Source organism: Anabrus simplex, chromosome 5 (assembly GCF_040414725.1).
Source record: "Anabrus simplex isolate iqAnaSimp1 chromosome 5, ASM4041472v1, whole genome shotgun sequence".
In the NCBI taxonomy this organism is placed as follows: Eukaryota; Metazoa; Arthropoda; class Insecta; order Orthoptera; family Tettigoniidae; genus Anabrus; species Anabrus simplex.
In genome coordinates, this window is record NC_090269.1 from 7,298,151 (window position 1) to 7,321,174 (window position 23,024).

At 37.8% G+C, this 23,024-nt stretch overlaps 1 protein-coding gene across 10 annotated transcripts in view; it reads left to right on the top strand.

Moving 5' to 3' along the window:
• Positions 1 to 23,024, top strand: part of Tlk (Tousled-like kinase) — an 883,856-nt gene that overhangs the window by 549,650 nt on the left and 311,182 nt on the right. For all 10 annotated transcript variants that reach the window (XM_067146736.2, XM_067146743.2, XM_067146741.2 and 7 more), the window contains one exon: positions 11,572 to 11,831. In XM_067146736.2, coding sequence (XP_067002837.1) covers positions 11,572 to 11,831 — 260 coding nt within the window. The remainder of the gene's footprint in view (positions 1 to 11,571; positions 11,832 to 23,024) is intronic.

Below are 23,024 nucleotides of genomic sequence, written 5' to 3' on the forward strand. Positions count from 1 at the left end.
CAGGTTGTGTGCAAATGTTATTGTGTAATAAGATATACTTTTGAATAGATTGCTAGAGGGAAGGGCAAAAGGGGTGTCATTATCGAGAAGGGAGGAGCATGCTATGGGCTTGACTCGAAATTTTTCTCGGGGGCGGAGGGCAATTACTGATGGTCGATTTCAAAGGTTGGCACCTCTGCATTCGTACAGAAAGTGCGAGGGACGTAAAGAGGTTCGGACTTCGATTCATAGATTAGTAAATAAATTATGTAAGACGGGAAGTCTTCATGAAAAGAAACGTAATAAACCACATACAGTACTCTCACAAGAAACTGTAGATAACATTGGTAATGCTCTGGAAAGGTCTCCTACAAAATCTCTTCGATGCCATGCTCAGGAAATGGAAATTTCCTACGGTTCTGTTTGGATGGGTATAAAGTTACTAAAGTTACATATAAAATTACTGCAGTGCAAGAAGTTAAACCGGGTGACCCTGCGTTATGAATGGGTTTCGAATGTGACATGTGACTAAGAAATTGACCCTAATCTAGTGTTCTTTTCGGACAAATCGTGGTTTCACCTAAGTGGGTATATTATTCGTCAAGAAATGGCTGCAATTTCTCAGAGGGAACTACAGACTGTATTGAACAATTTCCTAAGCATGTGCCAGAAATGCTTGAACAACAAAAGGAGGCAGTTTCAACATTTCCTGGTGTGATACATGCGAGTACTTTTAATTTTGTGTTGCTTGTTAGAAATAGCTTATGTGACAATGTGTTTACTGCGGACTGCCGGGTTGCAGGACTGGTTTCGCTTTATGTTGCTCACCCTGTATAACCACTGACAGGTCAGTGTGGGGGTGGGGCCTTCCATTCCTCTTTCATAATCAGTGAAGTAAGCAAAGAAAGTATGTTGTTGGTCAAGAAATTTTTGATCTAAAATTCGGATAGATACCAATATCATTTCAAAACTCAGAGTTTTCTCTATTCTCTCTGTAATCAGGGTTGTAGAATTTTTACAAACACTTTTAACGAGTGTGACTTATTGCATTTACCAGCTTGTAATGACTATATACTCTAGAATTAAATTTCTTTCGAAGGCTGATAATGTGGATTTCATCCAGTCTGTGAGGATGTTTACGAAGTTGTGGACATGCTTGAACAGCTTCAGAAGGAAATCGTTATTGTTAATATCAATCTGTTTAACCATTTCAGCATTAACTTGATGACAGGGCGAGTTGGCCGTGAGGTTAGGGCGCACGACTGTGAGCTTGCATCTGGGAGACGGTGGGTTCGAACCCCACTGTCAGCAGCCCTGAAGATGGTTTATTGTGGTTCTCATTTTCATACCATACCATGCAAATGCTGGGCTGGGGCTGTACCTTAATTAAGCCCATGGCCGCTTCTTTTCCTATTCCATTGTCATAAGATCTATCTGTGTCAGCACGACGTATAGCAAAATTGTAAAAAAAATTAAAACATTGATGTAATCCAACAGCTTTTCAAGATTTTGCTTAGCCTAAGGCTTTGTAGAGCTCATCCTTGATAATCACTGTACTACTCAATTTCTCTTTGACATCAGATTCTGAGGGATCATAATGAAGAGATCTGCAAAGTAGTTTTTCCATACTCGTTCGTCCTTATCTGCGACAAGATTCTTTAAAATGTCAACTAGTTTCACATTTGTTTCTGGCTGGTGAACGTTCTCTTCACTCTGTTGAACAGATTAAACTGTTATACTCGTTTCCAAGAACTTGAATTTCTTTACATTGTTGATTAATGCACACTTCTTTTGCTTCTCTTTCCTCATAATAGTTCTTTAGCTATCTCATTGTTCTTGTTGACTCTCCCACGTTCCATTAGCCGAAGATCTCTTTCAACCATTTTTTTTTCTTCTCTAAAATTAACATTCCTATTTGATTTCTTCTGTTTCTTGAATTTATTTCTGAAGCTCATTCCATGTTTTACTTACTTTGATATGAAATCCATATTTGCAATTCTGGTACTGAGAATTTCTGCAACTCTGTTTTGAATCTGGAGATCTTTCAGGTTTCTCATGTCAATTGTCATTCTCATGTTTTGCTGGCCAAATTTTCAGTTGTACTCTTCTCTCTCCAGCAGCTGGATTAATCTTAGTTAATGTCAACTTCTGAATATGTTTTTTCACGTTTTACACATGATTTCGGAAACAATTGTTTGTCATGATGTAGTGAGTCTGATTTCTGACTATTGGGTTTGGGGACTGTCTAGGGGAGATCAGCAAGGTGGTAGTTGGAATTGTATGCGACTAGTTCCTTGTCTTCACAGAACTGAAGCAGTCTGTTGCTTTTGCCTTTAGGTCCCCCGTAACTGTGTTAAAAATATCGTTTTCATATTATACTAGTTTTGGCAGTGAAACATTTAACTACATTGTTCCAGTGAAGATTTGTTTCAGTCATCAGAAATTCAGTAATGCTCATTATTTTACCCAAGATCGGGTTCAGGTGAATTGATTTTAGGATGAAGTCCTGGACAGGTTTTAAGAGTATTTATAACCTACTGTTGTAAATTGATTTTTTTTTTAAAGTTTAAGTTTAATAATTAAAGGATCGTTGAAATTTCTTTGTCCAGCTGCATGTAGTAGTCGGTAATGCGTTTGTCTTCTGGTCAAGGTAGTGACTTTGAATTCCATTGCAATCGGTTGTTTTTAAAAGGTCAGTAGATTACTAATCCTCGAACACAAAACCCCTTTTGTCGACGGTGATTTGACAACAATGCATTACTTGTACACACTTAAAGCGCCAAGCTGTTCTGCAGCAACTGAAGGGATGTTAAAACACATGATTCTTTCTTTATAAAACACTGCATATTGATGCACTACAGCTACAGGAATACAGGAAGGTATGTTCAATAAACATAAAATGTTATGCAGCGTAAATTTGTGATGTATGATAAATATTGAGGGAGTTTGATTTAAAAGTGCACCTTTTGAAGTGGAAGCTGGATCGAGTGCCATGAAGAGAAAAATTTGCCACATACGTCCTTCCAAGAAAAGGGGAACGACTACATCATATTGCAGTCAGTGTTTGTTGGCATATTGCTAAGAACGCCAAGCAAATCATTGTGCAAAATGTTCCCAATGAGCGAAGTTGGTGCCATGTGAGATATTTTTGTGGTCCTTCGTCGAGCAGAAGAATGACCTAACTGCTGGAAGAGGACAATTTGCCACATACATGATACTTTGAAAGGGTGAAGGATGTCATAGTGCAGTTAGTGTCTGAAAGGGGAAAAATTAGACTAAACACGGTGAAAATAAGTAGACCGATTACTTCTGATTGAAGAAATACCTTTTGTATGCAATATTTTTGTGATAATAGTGATGTATCTAGCAAAATAATGAGTTCAAAGAGCAGTAGTACAAGACTTTGTGTCTGTACTGTTGAAGTAAATTTTGTATTCTAGGGTTAAAGAACCACTTTCAGGATCAAAGTTCCAGCACTCTGGCACCTCTTTAAAATCTGCAGCAACTGAAGGGATGTTAAAACACATGATTCTTTCTTTATAAAACACTGCATTTACTTGTGTAATGTTCTCTCTCTCTCTCTCTCTCTCTCTCTCTCTCTCTCTCTCACACATATAATATTCCCGCCCTTAATTTTGAAATGGAAATGTGGGGAGAAATAAATATTTGCATAATTTTCCCACTGTGATTTTATAAACTCTTTTTACCCTCGGTGTTTTTGTGTTTTTATTTATTTTTGTTGCAAAATATGTGGTTTCAAAAACATAACCGCTATGGCTAGATGTTATTTTAAAACGTAACATTTATCCATTGAATTATACAAAAAATATGCATAGTGGTGTGAAATATGCTTTGTCTAGGCACTGCAGAAGTTACAAGTAATAATTTTCATTGTAGATCGTATTGGACATCAGATTATGAACATTAAAATAAGAATAATAATTTACACCACCTTTCCAATACTTATCTTTCCTTATATTTAGGATATAAACATTACAACTGGTGTTGTAAGTTGGGACATGTTTTGCTTAACTGTCGTGAGCATCATCAGCCAAAAATAAATCTTAGCCTAAAGTTAGGTCAGGGCCCCGAACCTAGTGTCCTTAAAATATATGGTACTCTAAGATTCAACATTTACATTATAGAAAATCAAATCGACTTAAAACTATGTGAAAACATATAAGAATGTTCATCATGGCTAAGAACTATGTGAAAACATATAAGAATGTTCATCATGGCTAAGAGAAAAACACACAATCGTGTTGACAGAGCTCTACAGCATGTTGTACTTTGTTTTCAACCTGTTGTCTTATCAGCTAATTCTTTCCTTTATTTTATTTAATTAACACAATTATTAGCAGAAATACGCACAAAATATCGTTCGTCCCAGCTAACAGATTTGTATAGCACCACAGCAAGTAGTGGAGACTTTGCTTGTGCTGTTGAGGAAGGGTAGCAGGGGTATATATTATTTAGTTTTTTGTCTAAGTCATGGACACTAAGGTATGATTCACCTGCTTACCGTGCTCATTCGTCTATCTGGCAGTCTCTTTAATGTCTTAGTTTCTTACTGTATAGTCAAATACTAAATAATTTTAATTGTATAACCACACAGTACTTCTTTTTAATTGTAATAAATGTGTAATATTGTTCCTTTGATGTAAGTTTTATCGTATAGTATTGAATTTAAATCTCAAAATACTATTATTATCGCACTTACATGGGTAAACTGTGAACCTTTACTTCTGTCGAAATTTGCTCGGAGAGCGTATAAAAACCTTACCCTTTTGTAGGTGTTCTTCTTCTTCAGTTTAGATGTATATACCCCCTCCTCGTCCACCATATCCCACAAACTCTGTTGTTGTTTATTGTCTATATATTTTTGCCCCCGCACTTTCAATTCATGTTAATGAGAGTGTAAAGTAAAGTACATGTACAAATCATATAAATTGTATTTTCTTTCGGTAAATATACGTGTCCCAAAGCTTCAGTTAATCGTAAAATATATTTATTCAGGAAATATTGCACGCTACTGTATATTTCCTTTGTCAATGAATAATTTTCTTGTCCTGTTATACTTTGTAATCTGTGTTCTGTTCGTCTCACGTGATCCATGCTCCAAATAATAATAATAATAATAATAATAATAATAATAATAATAATAATAATAATAATAATAATAATAATAATAATAATAATAATTATTATTATTATTAATTTACCCAAGATCGGGTTCAGGTGAATTGATTTTAGGATGAAGTCCTGGACAGGTTTTAAGAGTATTTATAACCTACTGTTGTAAATTGATTTTTTTTCAAAAGTTTAAGTTTAATAATTAAAGGATCGTTGAAATTAATATTTATTATTATTATTATTATTATTATTATTATTATTATTATTATTATTATTATTATTATTATTATTATTATTATTATTATGAAAGCTGTTGTTCATGTGGTAACATTTCCGAGTGGCAAGTACCGTACGGGCACGGTATGCAACCCGCCTGTCTGCTGCTCTCTTGTCACATGACAAACAGCTGTCCCGAGCGGAGCAAGTAACACAGCTCCCTAGAGCAACTTCGTGATGACGTCTGCTCTAGAAGGGTGTTGCTCGTTTGAATTCTTGTTTTACATTAAATTTTAGTCTTCATTCCTGAAAATAGTTGCTCACATTCATAGGTACTTTCAAGAAGGAACATTAATTTTTTAATTAATTAATTTTTTTCAGAATATAAGAGTAAATGTGTGGAAAACGGGCCCTAAACAAGTATTTGAAATAGAAATAGAATCCAACATCATGAAATTTCTCTTTTAGCACACGGCTGCACTGCAAATCTATTTTTTGGCTGCACTGCAAATCTATTTTGTACATATCACCGGGATCATCATCAGTAACCATACTGAAGGAAGCAGAAAACATACTATAATGCGATGAAAAAAGGGCGTTGCTGCGAAGCATGATGTTAGAAAATCTCTTTGCATCCATGTGTACTGAATTTATGAACATCTTGAGAAGACAGCGTGACTTCGGCTCAGTTGATCTTTGAATGGAAAGCAGTATCTTTAAAAACCAGCCTATATTGATATCCTTGACCAGCAATTTAAGGATCTCTTTCTTAAACAACTTTTTTAATGTTGTACAGTGAGCTGGATTTTTTATGAATCACTATCATAGAGCTATTTTTTAACGTAGTGCAGCGCATCTCTCGAATTCTTATCTTAATATCTTACGTGGTATGTACATTTTAAAGACCTTTGTGTCTTTACATTGTTTAATTTCTTCGATGCATTTCTGTTTGATTTGCTGTAGGCTGATGATGACCTACTGTTAGATCGAAACTAGTCCCTGAAAGAATATATGTAATTTAAAGCATTGTACAATTTGTAGAGGCTTCGCTTTAATGATAAGCGCGACAAAAAATATTTTGAAGCGATTTTGAGATATCTTAAAGAATCATATGATTCTGGTTACGAAATCAGTGACTTTTTTTCGCGAATTACTGCGAATTAAAGCGACAGTGCCAGTTTAAAGCGAAATGCACTTATTTTGCGATAAGTGCAAAAATGCAGCGAAATTCATTGAGAATAACGATCTTGAAATTGTATGCCAATATCTCGTGTATGAAGAGAAACAGATGACAGAATAACGACTTCTCAATTCGACAGAAGTATCTCTTCGTATTAATTATAATTGTAAAATCCCTTAGTGGTATGGCATTATACAGTAGAGTGACAGCTGCCGCCATATATAGTGTTAGGGCAGTTTGTTATTAATCTTGATTAGGCCTATATTATAGTTCTAATCAAGATTACATAAGGCATAATGAATGATTATCAATTTTGTTTCTCTTTATTTATTTATTTATTTATTTATTTATTTATTTATTTATTTATTTATTTATTTATTTATTTATTTATCTTTCACATAAATAATTCACAAATCTCATGAATTAAACATTTTATGAATAATTGTACAAAGTGATTAAAGCAAAATTGAAGTGATGAGGTCAGCCCTATTTTGCGAAATAACGCGAAAAATTGTTTTCTTTTCGCGAAATCGAACATAAATTAATGCGAAAAAATCATGCCTCTAACAATTTGTATTGAAAAGGTAGACCTGAATAATATATTATTTAAATACTATTGTAATCACAGTTCAATACAGACCTATCATAATGAAATTTATTTCTTTTAATAACATCTGAAAAAAAATACAAATATCCTATTTTTTTGGTAATGATTATAAACGAGTTTTACAAAGTGTTCAATTAGATTTTTATAAAAAAAACCTGTGAGTGGGGGATGCAGACGAAGAATACACCCGCGGTATCTCCTGCCTGTCGTAGGAAGCGACTAAAAGGGGCGACTGAGCGATGACTGTATTAGAACCATGAAACGACTTGTGATTAGTACCATCACTCAGGGAACACCATGAGTCGCCTTTACTTGCGAGTAGTACCATGTTAGGTACATAATAGGTTTGTGATTAGTAGCAACAGAGGGTGAATCAGTATGGGTTTTCCAGTACCCGTGATTAGTACCACTGTGTGAAACACCACAGGTCTGGGCGTTGCCTGTGATAGTACCACTATATGAGCAACACCGTGGGTCTGCATTGCCTAGTACCCACTATGTGAGGAACACCTCAGGATTACTGGCGGCCGTGATTAGTACACTCAGATGAGGAACACAATGGGTTTACGTTGCCTATGAGTGGCGTTGTTATGTGTGAAACACTAGGTCTATGTTACCTATGCGACTTACCATAATGTGTGGCACACCGTGAGTCTACGCTACTTTCATTTAGTACTGCAACATGAGAAATACCATGGCGATATGTGCCATTATGAGGGGCCGTTGACCTGGATTTTGGACCCCTTTATACAACAAGCATCCTCGATTCAAGATTCTGCTTTAGAAGCAGTCCTTTGGTCAGAAATACTATTGTTTATGATAGTTTCTACAAAGGTGGGGCATTGCGGGTCAGATCCACTGATTGTTTTAAATTCATATCCATTCATTCATTCTTCATCACGTTTTTTATTCTGGTTAGTGGATGATTTTGAACTTCTAAATTTTCATTACATTTAGTCTCATTTGGTATCATTAGGGGCTGATGACCTAGATGTTAGGCCACTTTGAACAACAAGCATCATATCATCATCATCATTAGATTTTTATAAAAATTAAGAGATGGCAACTTTTAGCAATAATTACCTGGGGCTGCTGGTGTCGCATTTCTGACGGGAAGTTCTTGACCAAGGATATTTTTGGTGAAATTTCTGAGACCAATTGACGGGCCATCAACTGAAGCATGCCTCAAACAGATGTGGCTTTACGATTTCCAGGCCAAGATTGGTGATGTATTTTCTTCGTGGAATCAAATCTCCTGTAGTAGAGAAATAATCTGATCATTGACAGTAGCCAGATCCAAAAGACCACAGAAGACAGGCCATCTGTATTTTAGCCTTTTCATGCTGTAATCATATTTCTTCCTGTCAACATCAACAACTCCTCCTTTCGCTTGTTGACAACTCCGGTCGCAGGGTGAATGGTGTCATCATAATGTAAAGTGGACAGCGTAAGAACATTTTTCTTTGGTACATATGAAACTTCTTTGCTGAATCCAAACATGCTGTTTCCAATGGGTCTGTTCTTGACATTCAGAAAGTCTGGTGGCAAGTGAGGTTTGTTTTATCTTATTATGCCAACTGTTGTCATTCTGTGGTGAGTAAAAAGGTCATTGGCAAGTGGAACAGATGTATAGTAGTTGTCCATAGTGATGTTACTTCTGAGTTGTCAGTTGGTTGAATTAGTCTCTTCACAACAGTGGTTGCAGAATTCTCTGCAGCATAAGGTCTTCTAGCTGGTTGTTTACCAGAATAAATTTCCATATATGCAGTAAAATAAAGGTCATGGCATCAACCAAGGCATAGATTTTAATTCCATATTTGTCTGGTGTATTACTTATATACTGATGGAATTTACATCCTCATCAGAAACCTTCAAGCATTTCATCAATCGTCATGTATTCCCCAGGCGTATAGCTTGAAATACGACTGCTGACAAAACTATCAAAATTTGTCTAATAGCGGCCAACAGGGGCCAGGTTGTCAATTATCGTATGAGCATTTCGAGTATGTTCATCATCAGTACGACTGGTGAAATCTTTTGCTCATGACTCCTCTGAAAATCTTGGGAGCTGTACCATTAGTTTCCCACATTTCTGATGTGTTTAGATGGTTGTACACCCAACGTATATCAAACACCAAAAAAGGCTAATAGTTCAACATTGGTTTGTGGACAGTCCTTTTCACCATTTTTATAAGAACTGGCCATTTTAGAAAGCTGGATATTAGTAAATGAAACAATATCATTGATTGTTTCATGAGAAAAAGCTTTCCAACAATCTACAACAGTTTTACAATTTTTTTCATTACCTTTGTTACCTAGTAATTTACTAATTATATTTTGCCTTAGAGTTTTTCCTTTCTTGTTTGTTTGTGAATGTACCATTTGGTATATTTATCCTTTCTAATGTATTGAAGTCCAGCTCCATGGATAAATGTTTAGCGTGTTGCCCTGTGGTCACAGGGGTCCCGTGTTCGATTCCCGGCAGGGTCAGGAATTTTAACCATCATTGGTTAATTTCGCTGGCATGGGGGCTGGACGCTCAGGTTGCCCACGGGAGTCAAATCAAATACCTGCACTTGGCGAGCCGAACATGTCCTCCGACACTCCCGACACTAAAAGCCATACGCCATTTCCATTTCATTTCAGTGTATAAAAGTCCAGAAGGCTGCATTATGGCTGCCATTTCAAGTTTTTCCATTGTCTTGAGGGCTACACTGTAGGTTTTTCAGGTGTATAAGACCCAGATGATTGTGTTGTAGATGTGGAGGGTATAGGCTGAGGACTTTGGGTGCCAGTTAGTTCTCTATCAACATCACTATGTGAATCGTTGGATTGTTCCGTATCAGTTTGATGCATGGAGTGTTCAGTAGGAGCATCACTTAGGCAGTCAGAAGCAAAATCTTCGTTGTTAACATCACTAAATACGTCATCTTCAATCCAGCACAAAAGTACAGATTCACTAGGCAAATTAGCTATTATAACTTCACTCTGACGCTTCTCACTTAAACGTTATTCCAGCACGGAACACACAAAAACTGACGCCAGAGGTATCGAGGCTGGAAAGCACAAACCAAACAGATCAACATGTCTCGTACATTATTAACATTGGACCGTGCAGTTAGGGGCACGCGGCTGTCGGCTTGCATCCGGGAGATAGTGGGTTCGAATCCCACTGTCGGCAGCCCTGAAGATGGTTTTCCGTGGTTTCCCATTTTCACACTAGGTAAATGCGGGGGCTGTACCTTAATTAAGGCCACGGCCGCTTCCTTCCAGCTCTTAGGCCTTTCCTTTTTTGCTAGTTGCTTTATGTCGCATCGACACAGATAGGTCTTATGGCGACGATAGGCCTTTCCTATCCCATCGTCACCATATGACCTATATGTATTGGTGCAACATAAAGCCATTAAGAAAAAACCCATTAACATTCGATTTTGACGGGGGAGAAAGCACAGAACCGAAAAGTATTTTGGTTTCAGGCTCAAACTTTTCGAACCGAAAGAATGAGTGTTACGGTGTGGCTCGCAAGCTGTGAACATCGTTTCTGTGTGTAGTTTCTTTGGAGTTGTAGGCCACGTGTTTTTCCTTGCAGTTTTTCTTCTTCCTGGCTTTTTTTTCTTTTCATTGTCTGTGGTCGGCATTAATCCGGATTATCCCTAGTTTTACAGCTGTATGCCCTTCCGGAATCAGCCATACATGGGGGGGATATATTCACTGGTATGTGTTTCTATGGTAGTGTGATGTGTGTACAAGAAGATGAGTGTTCAGACGATTACTAACACCCAGTCCCCGCTCTAGAGGAATTAACCAGGCACAACTAAAATTCCTCAAACCCAGGGCCCTCTGAACCAAGGGCCTCTACACTGGTGATTCAGCCAAGGAACTGGATGTTCTGGAGTTGCATTGCTAGGTTTTTTTAATTTCATTGATGGGACATCCTGTTGGCTCTGTTACATTTCTCTTGGATTTATTGTAGTTTCTTGCTTAACTTTGTTCCAGTTACTTGTTTATTCTTATGCATAATTTTACTGAAGCCATTGAAGCAACTGTTTAGTGTTATTTGCTTCCTTATTGTACCTGAGTGAACTCCACATACTGTGAGATTTTAAAATGCCATATTTTCTGAAATAGTGGACTTGACTCCCATGAAACTGGTATATGCTTCAGTGGAGGAGTAGAACTTCGTCAAAGTTTATTTTATTATGTTAAGTATAAAGTGTTTCTTTTCTCAACTTGCATCTTCATTAACTGATTGTGGATGATGGAATTGATTCTAACAATAGACGATGTTGATAGTATCTATTGAAGGACATGCATTATCCCATTTACTAGTGGACTACAGTATATGTATCAAGGTTATATTAGCAGACCACCTACAGTGTTATATGTTGATAGTTGCATGATTTTTTAAATCATTCATTGATTTGTTGATTAATTTGTTTCTATTTCCTTTTTTCAGGTTCCTCTCATAGTGATAAAGAGGTGGACCCTAATACTCCTGAGAAACTACCCCGAACTCCCTCGGAACAACGGAAAAGGAAGCGCAAAGTTGAAGATACGGGAGGTGGTACTGTTCCCCCAGTTGGAGGTCCTGTTGGGGCTAAGGGTGCTCGGACAGATAACAAGAAAATCAACGAGTATTTTCCAAAACATAACACCGGTAACAGCCCCATCAGACTAGGATCAAAGAGCCCTTCGCCGCAACAAGGCTATCCAATGGTAAATACACTGTCAGGCGATTCTTTATTAGCTTGTAATACAATCTTGAAAAGTGTTCTGATTTCAGCAAATTTGAATGGACTTCTTTTGAAAGAGCTTGTAACTCACTGTTCATCAAGTCCCAGGATGATTCCGCAAGCATTGTACAGGGTCTTCAAAATTATGAATTTATTTATTTAACTATGTATAATATTCATGAGTTCTATTTTTGGGCTTATGCCGTGTAAATAATTATAAACACACTCAACGTTTCAAAAGGAACCTTGCCTTTCTTCATCAGGAGACAAAAGAGAAGAGAAACGACGTATTGATGGTTGCTAGGAGAAAGCAACAAGGAAGCTACAAATGGTGCCCAAAGATGTAAAGGGGACGCATTTTAGCCCAATGCTAGAGACAATGAATAGTGGCAGCAAAGCATTACTCTCTAATGGTTCTGATTATAGGTAGCCATGATTCACTGAGGTTGTAACCTGTATCGCGGTTGAAATTATCTGGATGTTTACGTATTTCAACCGCCTCCCTGATAATTCTTGGGCGATATTGCTTTATACGGGCAAGAACATCCACTTCTTGGAACAAGACATCATGACCAGGTGTTAGGGCATGGTCAGCAACAGCTGATTTATCAGGTTGGTTGAGTCTGATACATCTGGTATGTTCTTTGATGCGAGTACACACCGTTCTCGAAGTCTGCCCAATATAAACCTTGCCACAAGTACAGGGAACTCTGTAGATACCAGGTTGTTGTAATTTAGGCAAACTATCCTTAGTTGGTCGCAGGAGTTGCCTAATCTTAACTGATGTTCCAAAAACAGTTCGTACATGGTACCTACGTAAGATTTTAGCAATACGATCCGTCGTGTTATGTATGTAAGGTAGGTAAGCAGTTCCTTTTACATCTTTTTTCTTAACAGACGTCCGATTATGTGCCGATTTCAGAACCCTTGAGATCAAAGCTCTGCTGTAACCGTTGCTCTCAAAGGTGGTTCTCAAGGTGTTAATTTCCTCTTGTAGATCTGACGCTTCACAAATCCTCCTGGCCCTGGTAGTCAGAGTTGTAAGGATACCATGTTTCTGGGCAGGGTGATGGTGAGAATCTGCGTGGAGATATCTATTGGTGTGTGTGGGCTTACGATACACGCTGTGTCCTAGAGATCCATCCTCTTTCTTGGTGACGAGAACATTCAAAAAAGGTATCTTGCCGTCAGATTCCATTTCCAAGGTGAAACAAATGGAAGGGTGCTGGCGATTAAGGTGATCCAGAAAGTGACCAAGATTGTCTTCACCTTCCGTCCATACGACGAACGTATCATCCATAAATCGCCACCAGATCTTCAGTTTGCAAGGTGCCGACGACAAAGCTTTCTCTTCGAAGTTTTCCATGAAGAAATTGGCTACAACAGGAGAGAGAGGACTTCCCATGGCCACACCATCTGTCTGTTCATAATATTTCCCATTCCATAGAAAGTAGGAGGAGGTCATGCAGTGATAGAAAAGCCTTGCGATCTCTTCAGTAAAAATATCATTAATGAGAGACATAACACCATCAACAGGTACTCTCGTAAACAGAGACACCACGTCGAGACTCACCAAGATATCGCCTGGCTGAAGTGATATAGTTTTTAACTTCTCAATGAAGTGTGTGGAATCCTTAATATATGAAGGGGTGTTACCCAGGTGTGGTTGAAGAAGACTACCTAGATATTTCGAAAGGGCATATGTCGGGGAACCAATCGTACTGACAATAGGCCTAAGAGGAACACCCTCCTTATGTATTTTGGGAAGGCCATACAGTCTCGGAGGAATAGCATCCCCTGGAAGGAGACTCTTTGCTGTATCTTCTGGAATAGAAGATTGCTTGACCAATTTGACGGTCATATTTGAGTAGCGAGTTGTGGGATCACGACTGTTAATCCTGTATATAGGATCAGCTAACAAGGACGAGATCTTGTTGTCATATTCATCTTTATCCATCACCACCGTCGCGTTACCCTTGTCAGCGGGGAGAACGATTACATCAGAATTGTCCCTTAGATCTTTTAGCGCCCGGATTTCACCTTGTTTTAAGTTGGACTTAGGTGGATTAGCGGTCTTGAGAACTTTGGAACATTCTTGTCTAACTTCCTCAGCCTCTTCAGGTGTGAGGTTATTCTTTTTTAAATATCTCAGGATGTCTTCTGTGTCTATGGCAAATCCAGACGTGCATAATAATAATAATAATAGTATATAATATTAACTTATAATAATATCGGTAAAATTTGGTGAAAATAATGCAAAATCTCCAATTTTGGATTTTTAAGTTTTTTACTATGTTCATCCATTGTACTTCCTTTTTGCGCTTTGTTTTATTTAAATATCAGCCATTTAAAGCCCTTAGTGTTGCCTCACATTGTCACTATTCTCATAAATATCTTTAGTTTTGCTTTTCATAGATTCACCAAAACATGACTAGCAACATGAAGACTATACTATCTGCACAGGAGGTATGTAAATTAATACCTGTGTATGAAAGACTTGCTTCAAATGAGGTTTTGGAGCACTGTACAGTAGGTAAAATAGAATGCCAACCAATCATTACACAGCATAATTTGGACTAAGTGCCCAAAGGAAGTGTTAATGTCAAAGAAAAAACTAGAGATTGCTGTAACATAAGCAGTTGCTGAATTCAACATGGGTTGTAAAGGAAGAGAGAAACTAAAAGCTAGTGTTAGGGGTGTTAAGTTTGCAGCTCAGGACAGAAAATTAGTGTAATGAGGGACTAGCATAGACTTGATCACAGTGGAGTGTCTGGACAACAAGGGTTCAAAACAGCCTGAAGGAAACTAAAACTATCAAAATCTGCTAGTGAGGCCAGGAAAAAGGCAGCAGAGGGTCCAACATATGGTGCTGAAGAATTTTAAGTCAACTAGATTCAGGTGCTAGACTATTGTTCATCTCTAAAATTTCCATCTCATTTTTCTAAGAATTTTTTCTCCAGCATGTTTCAAGATTCAAAATGCTCCTCATGCCACAATTTCCAACCAGTGTACTGTATTTGCTTGCATATAACTCGCCACCATGTATATCTCGCACTAGATTTTTAACATTTGAAATTGCAGGAAAAAAATTCCCGCACATAAATCGCATTAATTTCTGACGTCATAAAGACATGGTACGTACACAAAACAAGGTTTGGGTATTCTGTAGATGTGCCTACATTAAATTTTACCACCCCATCTGTCGGGTAGGCCCGACATTACGGTATTCCCTTTTCGGTCGCGTGTCGGGCTTGCCTGACAAGACATTCTATCACCCACCGCTCATCTGCCGACTCTCAGCCGACAAAATACGATGCTATACTGTACTGCCATCTTTTGGTTCAGTGTGCAACTTTGTAAAATCCAGATACTATTTGACAGTCAGTCAAAAATCTGTTATTTAGATGGCAGTGTAGACGTCAGCTGTGTCCAGTCCACTCCCGCCTGCGAAGGCTCAAACGATAGTAAACAAACATGGTCGCCGTATGCTCTCTTAGTCATATACAGTGTACTATTCAATAATGTATGTCAGGTAATAATACAAAACCCCAGTGATTTTTCACTTCTACTCCTTCCTTGCACCCTAAACAATCTATCTAATAGCATTTGGTTATCTTTCCATCTTCTGTGATCACACTTCCCAAGTACTTGAAATTTTAACCACTTCCAGAATTTTACCATTCAGTTTTATCTTCCCTCTTCCTTCCTTCCCCTTGTCATCACTATTGTTTTACTTTTCTCTGTGCTTACTTTCATCCCAAATTTTCCTATCTCTTGATTCCATACATCTACTTGTTTTTTTACTTCTGTTTCATCCTCACCCCATATCACTATATTATCTGCAAACAACATGGCTTTTGTTGCCTGTCTTCCCAATCTCTTTTTAATGTTCTTATGAATTTCATCCATAACTGTGATGAATAGTATGCGGGATAGTACACTTTCCTGTTGCAGACCAGTTTCAACTTTAAACCATTAGAGCCTGGATTTCCATGCACTATCCCATCTCAAAATATGCATGCATTCATGCATTATCAAATTGCAAAACATGCACAGTAAACTGAATAATATGCACTATCAAAATTCAGTTCCTTTGGAGACACTGATCAACTAATTTCTCCAAATTGTCTTGATTTAAGCTCATCCATTCTGTCAGCACATTCTTAAGCACAGAAAATGACCTTTCTACGCTACAAGAAGTGACAAGTGCTTACTTAAATGAAGACATTTGGGCCAAAATGTGGTCAAATTGTACGTCATTTGCAATCTCACCACAATACATCTTTTGTAAGCGTGACGAATTCAGAATCAGGATTTGAACGGATCACTTTGCTGAGCTTATATCTAGCTGCCGCATCTACTTCTCTGTGCGATGATAGCAGACACATTGGGATGTCCTCAATAACTGGTAACGATTGCCTGCTGCGATAACAAAGGCGTGTGACGAGTGAGAGTTCCGGGTAAGGAATTCCAGGATAACAACGGAGGTGGGTTCAGTGCAAAACCATGGTTTGTAAGCTGCTATCTCAGTAACGTGGCGTCACAGAAGTGCGGTACAAATCTTGTTTTGTTCCTCTGACATAGATGAAAAAATGAGCCCTCAATGAATAATGCACAATTTACGGTTCAATTTATAGCAATTTATAACTGGGACACCTTATTCCTAAGAATTACAGAGATCGATGTGGGGCCTTCTGGCTTACATCAATATTTGCTCAATCAACAGATAAGAAAGTGCTTGGTTAATTTTATTATAGAACCTCTACTGTATGTACTAACTTTGGTTGTCACATAGGATGCCAGGAATACATTCTCGCCGTCTCTCAATAATAGACATACTGTATATCATGGAAAAATGGTCCCAAATTCTGCAAACCAACATCCATAAAAGGTACTATCATGCAAGTTAACATTGTATATGCGTCAAAGTCGGGAGAAAGGTCATACTATGCAATATTAAACGTCCAAATATTCGCTATCAAATCCAAAACCTTCAAAATATGCCTTATGCTTGAATTTTCTCGTGAAAAGGCCAAAACATGTAAACATGCAGGGAAAAAGAAAGGTTATTTGGAATCGTTAAACCATAAAACGAATATTTGCAAAGTTTGAGAAGTGTAACTTGTTTATTTAAAAACATAGATTTGCATGGAAATCTAGGCTCTAGTAATAATAATAATAAAAATGTAAATAATGTTTCTTAAATTGCACATATTGCTTTTATTTGCTCCAGTTTAGCTTGCTGTAAACGTTTATAGCCTAAATACATCATTTAAGAGCAAATGCTATCTCCAAAATTGTGAAAGATGAATACCGGTCATATAAGATAGAAATTCACATTTAAAATGCGAGTAGTAGAGACAATAGTTAGAGAGGGGTAAGGGTTAAATATCAGAACTCTACCAATTACTGTTACAATACTTCGTTCGTGATAATGCAAGAAGAAGCTGCATTTCTTTCTACCTGCAGAACGGTTGAGACTAGCTCTGTTATAACAAAAATACCTAATTTGCAAACCCCCGCCCCAAGGCCGCATTCCTAGCCAGTCACACTCAGCCAGCCCTCTCACTCTCCCATCTTTGTCAATATGCTTATCGCAACCCGTCCGGCAGAGCTGATCACGTGAACTGGGAGAGTTTCCCTGTCCAGGCAGTCAAGTGATCGCGGTATCTGGTACTGTCCATCTGTTAAGTTCCAGTATTCTGTCTTCACGTTTCGTTCTTGTTTCTCAGTTAACTTTTCTTGTGTAAGTCGATTTTCAAGTTATGGAGAAACATAGGAGTTATACAGTTGGGTTTAAACTGAAAGTTATAAAATATACTGAAGAACATGATAATAGAGCAGCTGGTCGAGAATTCAATGTGACCGAGTTTAATGTTCGCTACCGGCATAAACCGAGAACTACGCTAGAAACCACCAACCGAGCACTTAAGGCATTCAGCGGGCTGAAAATTGGTAAGTTTCCTGATCTGGAGGATGAGTTGCTTCATTACGTTACAGAGTTGCAAAATGATGGCTTTAGTATCTTGCACAAGATGCTACAATTCAAAGCGCACGAACTAGCGATTAAAGTAGGAATCAGCTGTTCAGATCTGGAAGTGAGCCGGTGTTGCATCCGTAGATTCATGACATGAAAGGGATTATGTCTGCGAAGGCGAACATCTCTCTGTCAGAGAATGCCACTATCAAAGGGTAGGAAGGGTCCACCTATTTGCTACTATTAGTTTGTATATTGTATATTGTCTTCGATCCCATATATATTGGGTCATCTTCAGCCATGTTCCAATTGGAAGACATAAACACACACATAACCAATAATGATATAAACACTGATATGACACAATTTATAGTCTTAATTTAAACCATTGATGAAGTCTGAGATGAAGTCTGAATAACGTATCTACACTGTAAACTTATGAGAGAATGCCAAGCGATTTCACAGACAAAGTCATAGATATATCCCAATAATATTGCACTTCAAGCCCCCGGCGTGGTTTTGACAGAAATTATAGTAGACAACCTCTTATTCTCAGCATTTAAGGACACTTTTATTCTCCGTCCCGCGTAGTAAGGAAAATAATACTAATCCACCAGCGGTAAAAGTTCAAGTAACCACACTTCAGATGAAAATTGTAGTGTAGATACAGTACATTTAGATAGTGCCATATCTTGCCTGCTATATATTATCTTACGTGTGTATTAGAGCTTAGTACTAATAATAATTTGTCTACGCATTTAGCTTTGTTGGTAATCTTTGAGTACAGTAGTTCTTGCAAATTTCGTTTCTGTTTGTGCTTAGTAGTGACATACGGTACCGGTATCGTAATTAGGATACGCCTGAAAGTAGTTTAAAAATTACTGTAGTGTACTGTACAGTAGTATACGAGTAATATCCTATTAGAATTTAATGTGCTTATTTTGTTATTGTAAAATATTTGTGTAGTACTGGTGTAGTAGAGGTATCCGTAGAAACTCTTACTAAAATTCTGTTGTTGTAATTAGGATAGGCTTAATTGCAGTTTGGAATTGTGTAGTTCTTGTGTATTACTTTCGATATTCAGTAATTGACAGCAGTTTTTATCCTGTTAGGGGTTGTAGGGTAAAAAAATAGAGTACGACTAAGTAGTATTGTAGTGTAGTCGTATATTAATTACCTTATTGTTGTGTGATCTTTCAATACTATCCCAGACAGTATATCCCTCCGTTCATTTATTTTTTGCAAATAAGTTATTTTATTTTTTTCATTTTTTCCGTAAAGAATGGCTAAGGAGCACAAGTGTACGAACTGTGGGTGTGGCGAGGCATTTAGGGCTATGAGGGAGGAGTTGGAGAGTTTGAGGGAGATAATTAGGATTCTCACAGAAGACAGGAAGGAAGATAGGACTCCCTCAAACAATGTACAGGTTACAGTAGGTGTACAAGAGGGAGGGGAAGGAAAGGGGGCGAGTTGTAGAAGACAGGTGGTCTAATGTTCTAAGGGGAAGGAGATTGCAGGCTAAGGGCTCTATTCAGGATCAGAATTCAGGACAGGTGTCTGTGCGAAATCGGTACGAGTCACTCCAGGTAGAACAACAGAGGGAAGATGAGGGACAGGGAACTGTTGCTGAGATGTGAGGAAGTAGGAGGAAAGGGAAATGTAGAGTAGAGGATAGGAAAAGACAGGTGGAACAGGGTCATGGGAAGGAGAAAATGGAGGAGGAAGTAGCTTCTGCAGCTATCAGGAAAGATAGGGCTGACCAAGAGGGGGGGGATCAAATGAGGTGGGTAGGGTTGAGGCTCTGGTCATGGGGGATTCCACGTGGAGGAAAGGGAACCAGGATAGAATGTTATCCAGGAATTAGGATGAGGCAGATGTTGAGGAAAGTAGAAGAGAGGGAGGAGGGGAAGGAAAAGGTGGTAGTGTTTCACGTTGGTACCAACAACGTAAGGCAAGCTGATATAAGTACCAACATAGTTGGAGATGTGTGGGATCTGGTAAATGCAGTACGGGTGAAGTTTAACAAAGCGGAGATTGTTATTAGTGGAATACTGTGTAGGAGGGATATTGACTGGAGGGTGATTGGGGATTTAAATGAGACTATGGAGTGGGTATGTGGGAAACTGGGAGTGAAATTTCTAGATCCTAATGGGTGGGTGGGAGATAGAGATCTGCGCTCAGATGGCCTTCACTTAAACCGCAGTGGTACGTACAAGTTAGGAAATTTGTTTGGAAGGATAATAGGGAGGTATATTCAGGGAAACGGGGTGGCCTAGGGAGCAGTGATAAGGGAACAGGGAACTGGAAATCAAGTAGGGATGACATAAAATTGTTAGTGTTGAACTGTAGAAGTATTGTAAAGAAAGGAATAGAATTAAGTAATTTAATAGGTATATATTTACCAGATATTGTAATAGGAGTTGAATCATGGCTGAGAAATGATATAATGGATGCAGAAATTTTCTCACGGCACTGGAGTGTGTTACAAGTAACTATTCTCATTTTGGTTCCGTATTGAAGTTGACGTATGTCTCAAGTATTATTACAATATTATAAGTCCACCTGTTCAATACAATACAATATGATCCACTATTTCATATGGTCAAATATTTTTTATACATAATACATAAAAGTCAAAGGTACATGTTTCACCCTCCTTACGGGCATCATCAGCCTATATCAATCTTAAAAATAATACATATACTTATAAATTATAGGTTAAAATGTTGAAAAATGGTTTCGTAAAACATGATACAATAACATCTAAAACAACGATAATGCACCAAAGTATGTTAAACAAGAGTGAAATTAACAGTTTTGAAGCTTAAAACGTGATTAAACATTAAATTTTTGAGAGTCTAAAACTAAAATGGATCCATATTTTTATAATATCATTAAGACTGTGATGGCCTAGAGTATAAACACAATCATCAAAGGGGGATGTTTCTTCAATTCCCAAGTTGAATCCAAGGTGGTAAAATCACTGTCAGTTATTTAAAACGGAAGTGTGAATGTAATAAACAATAAACAATAAATTTGATATAGGCTGATGATGCCCGTAAGGAGGGTGAAACATGTACCTTTTTACTTTTATGTATTATGTATAAAAAATATTTGACCATATGAAATAGTGGATCATATTGTATTGTATTGAACAGGTGGACTTATAATATTGTAATAATACTTGAGACATACTGGAGTGTGTATCGTAGAGATAGGATAGGAATGGTTGGAGGGGGAGTATTCATTGTGGTGAAAGAAGAATTTGTAAGCTACGAAAAAGTTAAAGATGGGACACATGAAATTCTAGGTGTAAGGCTCATTTCTAAAGATAATAGGCAACTTGATATATTTTGAGTGTACAGACCGGGAAAGGGTAGCACTGACGCGGATTCGGAATTATTGGATAGGATAGTCAGCTATGTGGGAAACGACATGGAAAGAAATGTGATTGTAGCGGGAGATCTGAATTTGCCAGATGTCATTTGGGAAGGAAATGCGAACAACAGGAAGCACGACCAACAAATGGCAAATAAGTTAATATGGGAATCGAAACAGACTTTCAACGTATTAGGTCGTGTTACATACATGTAGTACGTGTTGAAGAGATGTTATGTACAGAACAAAAATAGCCAGCCGGACACCAGTGGGATCCGAACCCACAACCTCCCGATTTCGCGTCGGTTGCTCTACCAATTGAGCTATGGTGGCCTCGGCCATCTTTGTTCTGTTTGAAAGAATCTGAGCTACAGGTCTGGCACTGCTGCTAGCACACTGTAGAGTGCGTTTTTAAGTCACCCGTTGTGGGGCATGTCAATGAATATTGAATTTTCATGACCGCATTGTAATTGAAACAGACCTTCAACGCATTAGGTCGTGTTACGTACATGTAGTACGTGTTGAAGAGATGTTATGTACAGAACAAAAATGGCCAGCCGGACACCAGTGGGATCCGAACCCACAATCTCCCGATTTCGCGTCGGTTGCTCTAATATGGGAAGGACAGCTGATTCAGAAAGTGATGGAACTAACCTGAGGGAAAAATACCCTTGATGTGGTGCTGATAAATCCAGATGAGCTCTATAGGGAAACTGAAGTAATAGATGGTATTGGTGATCATGAAGCTGTTTTTGTCATAGTTAAAAATAAATGTGTTAGAAAGGAAGGTCTTATAAGTAGGACTATTAGGCAGTACCATATGGCTGATAAAGCAGGCATGAGGCAGTTTCTAAAAAGTAACTATGATTGGTGGAAAACAGTAAATAAAAATGTAAACAGATTCTGGGATGTGTTTAAAGAAATTATTGAGGAATGCGAAAACAGGTTTGTACCTTTAAAGGTGGTAAGGAATGGTAAAGACCCACCTTATTATAATAGAGAAATAAAGAGACTAAGAAGGAGGTGCAGACTGGAAAGAAACAGAGTTAGAAATGGCAGTGGAAGTAATGAGAAATTGAAGGAACTTACTAGAAAATTGAATCTAGCAAAGAAGGCAACTAAGGATAACATGATGGCAAGCATAATTGGCAGTCATACAAATTTTAGTGAAAAATGGAAGGGTATGTATAGGTATCTTAAGGCAGAAACAGGTTCCAAGAAGGACATTCCAGGAATAATTAATGAGCAAAGGGAGTGTGTGTGTGTGTGTGAGGATCTTCAAAAGGCAGAAGTATTCACTCAGCAGTATGTAAAGATTGTTGGTGACAAGGATAATGTCGAGATAGAGGAGGAGACTAAGGCCAAAGAAGTATTAGAATTTACATATGATAAGAATGTCATTTACAATAGAGTTGAAAACTAGAAAAGCGGCTGGAATTGATCAGATTTCTGAGGATATACTAAAGACAATGGGTTAGGATATAGTACCATATCTGAAGTACTTATTTAATTATTGTTTGGTCGAAGGAGCTATAACAGATGAATAGAGAGTTGCTATAGTAAGCCCTGTGTATAAAGGAAATGGTGATAGACATTGTTACTGTACATATCACATTAACAATTATATCTAAGAAATTATGTCATTTATTTGTGTTTTTAAATCTACAATATTGTAGTATTTCATTTATAAAATGTATTTATTAATGAAGTTGTGAATAGAGGGCAGCACCTCGCTTCTGTGACTGTTTTCTGGCGCGAGTGACTGGCTAGGGATTTAAATCTAAGAATTGTATTCAGGAATCATTCAAGACGAATATTTTC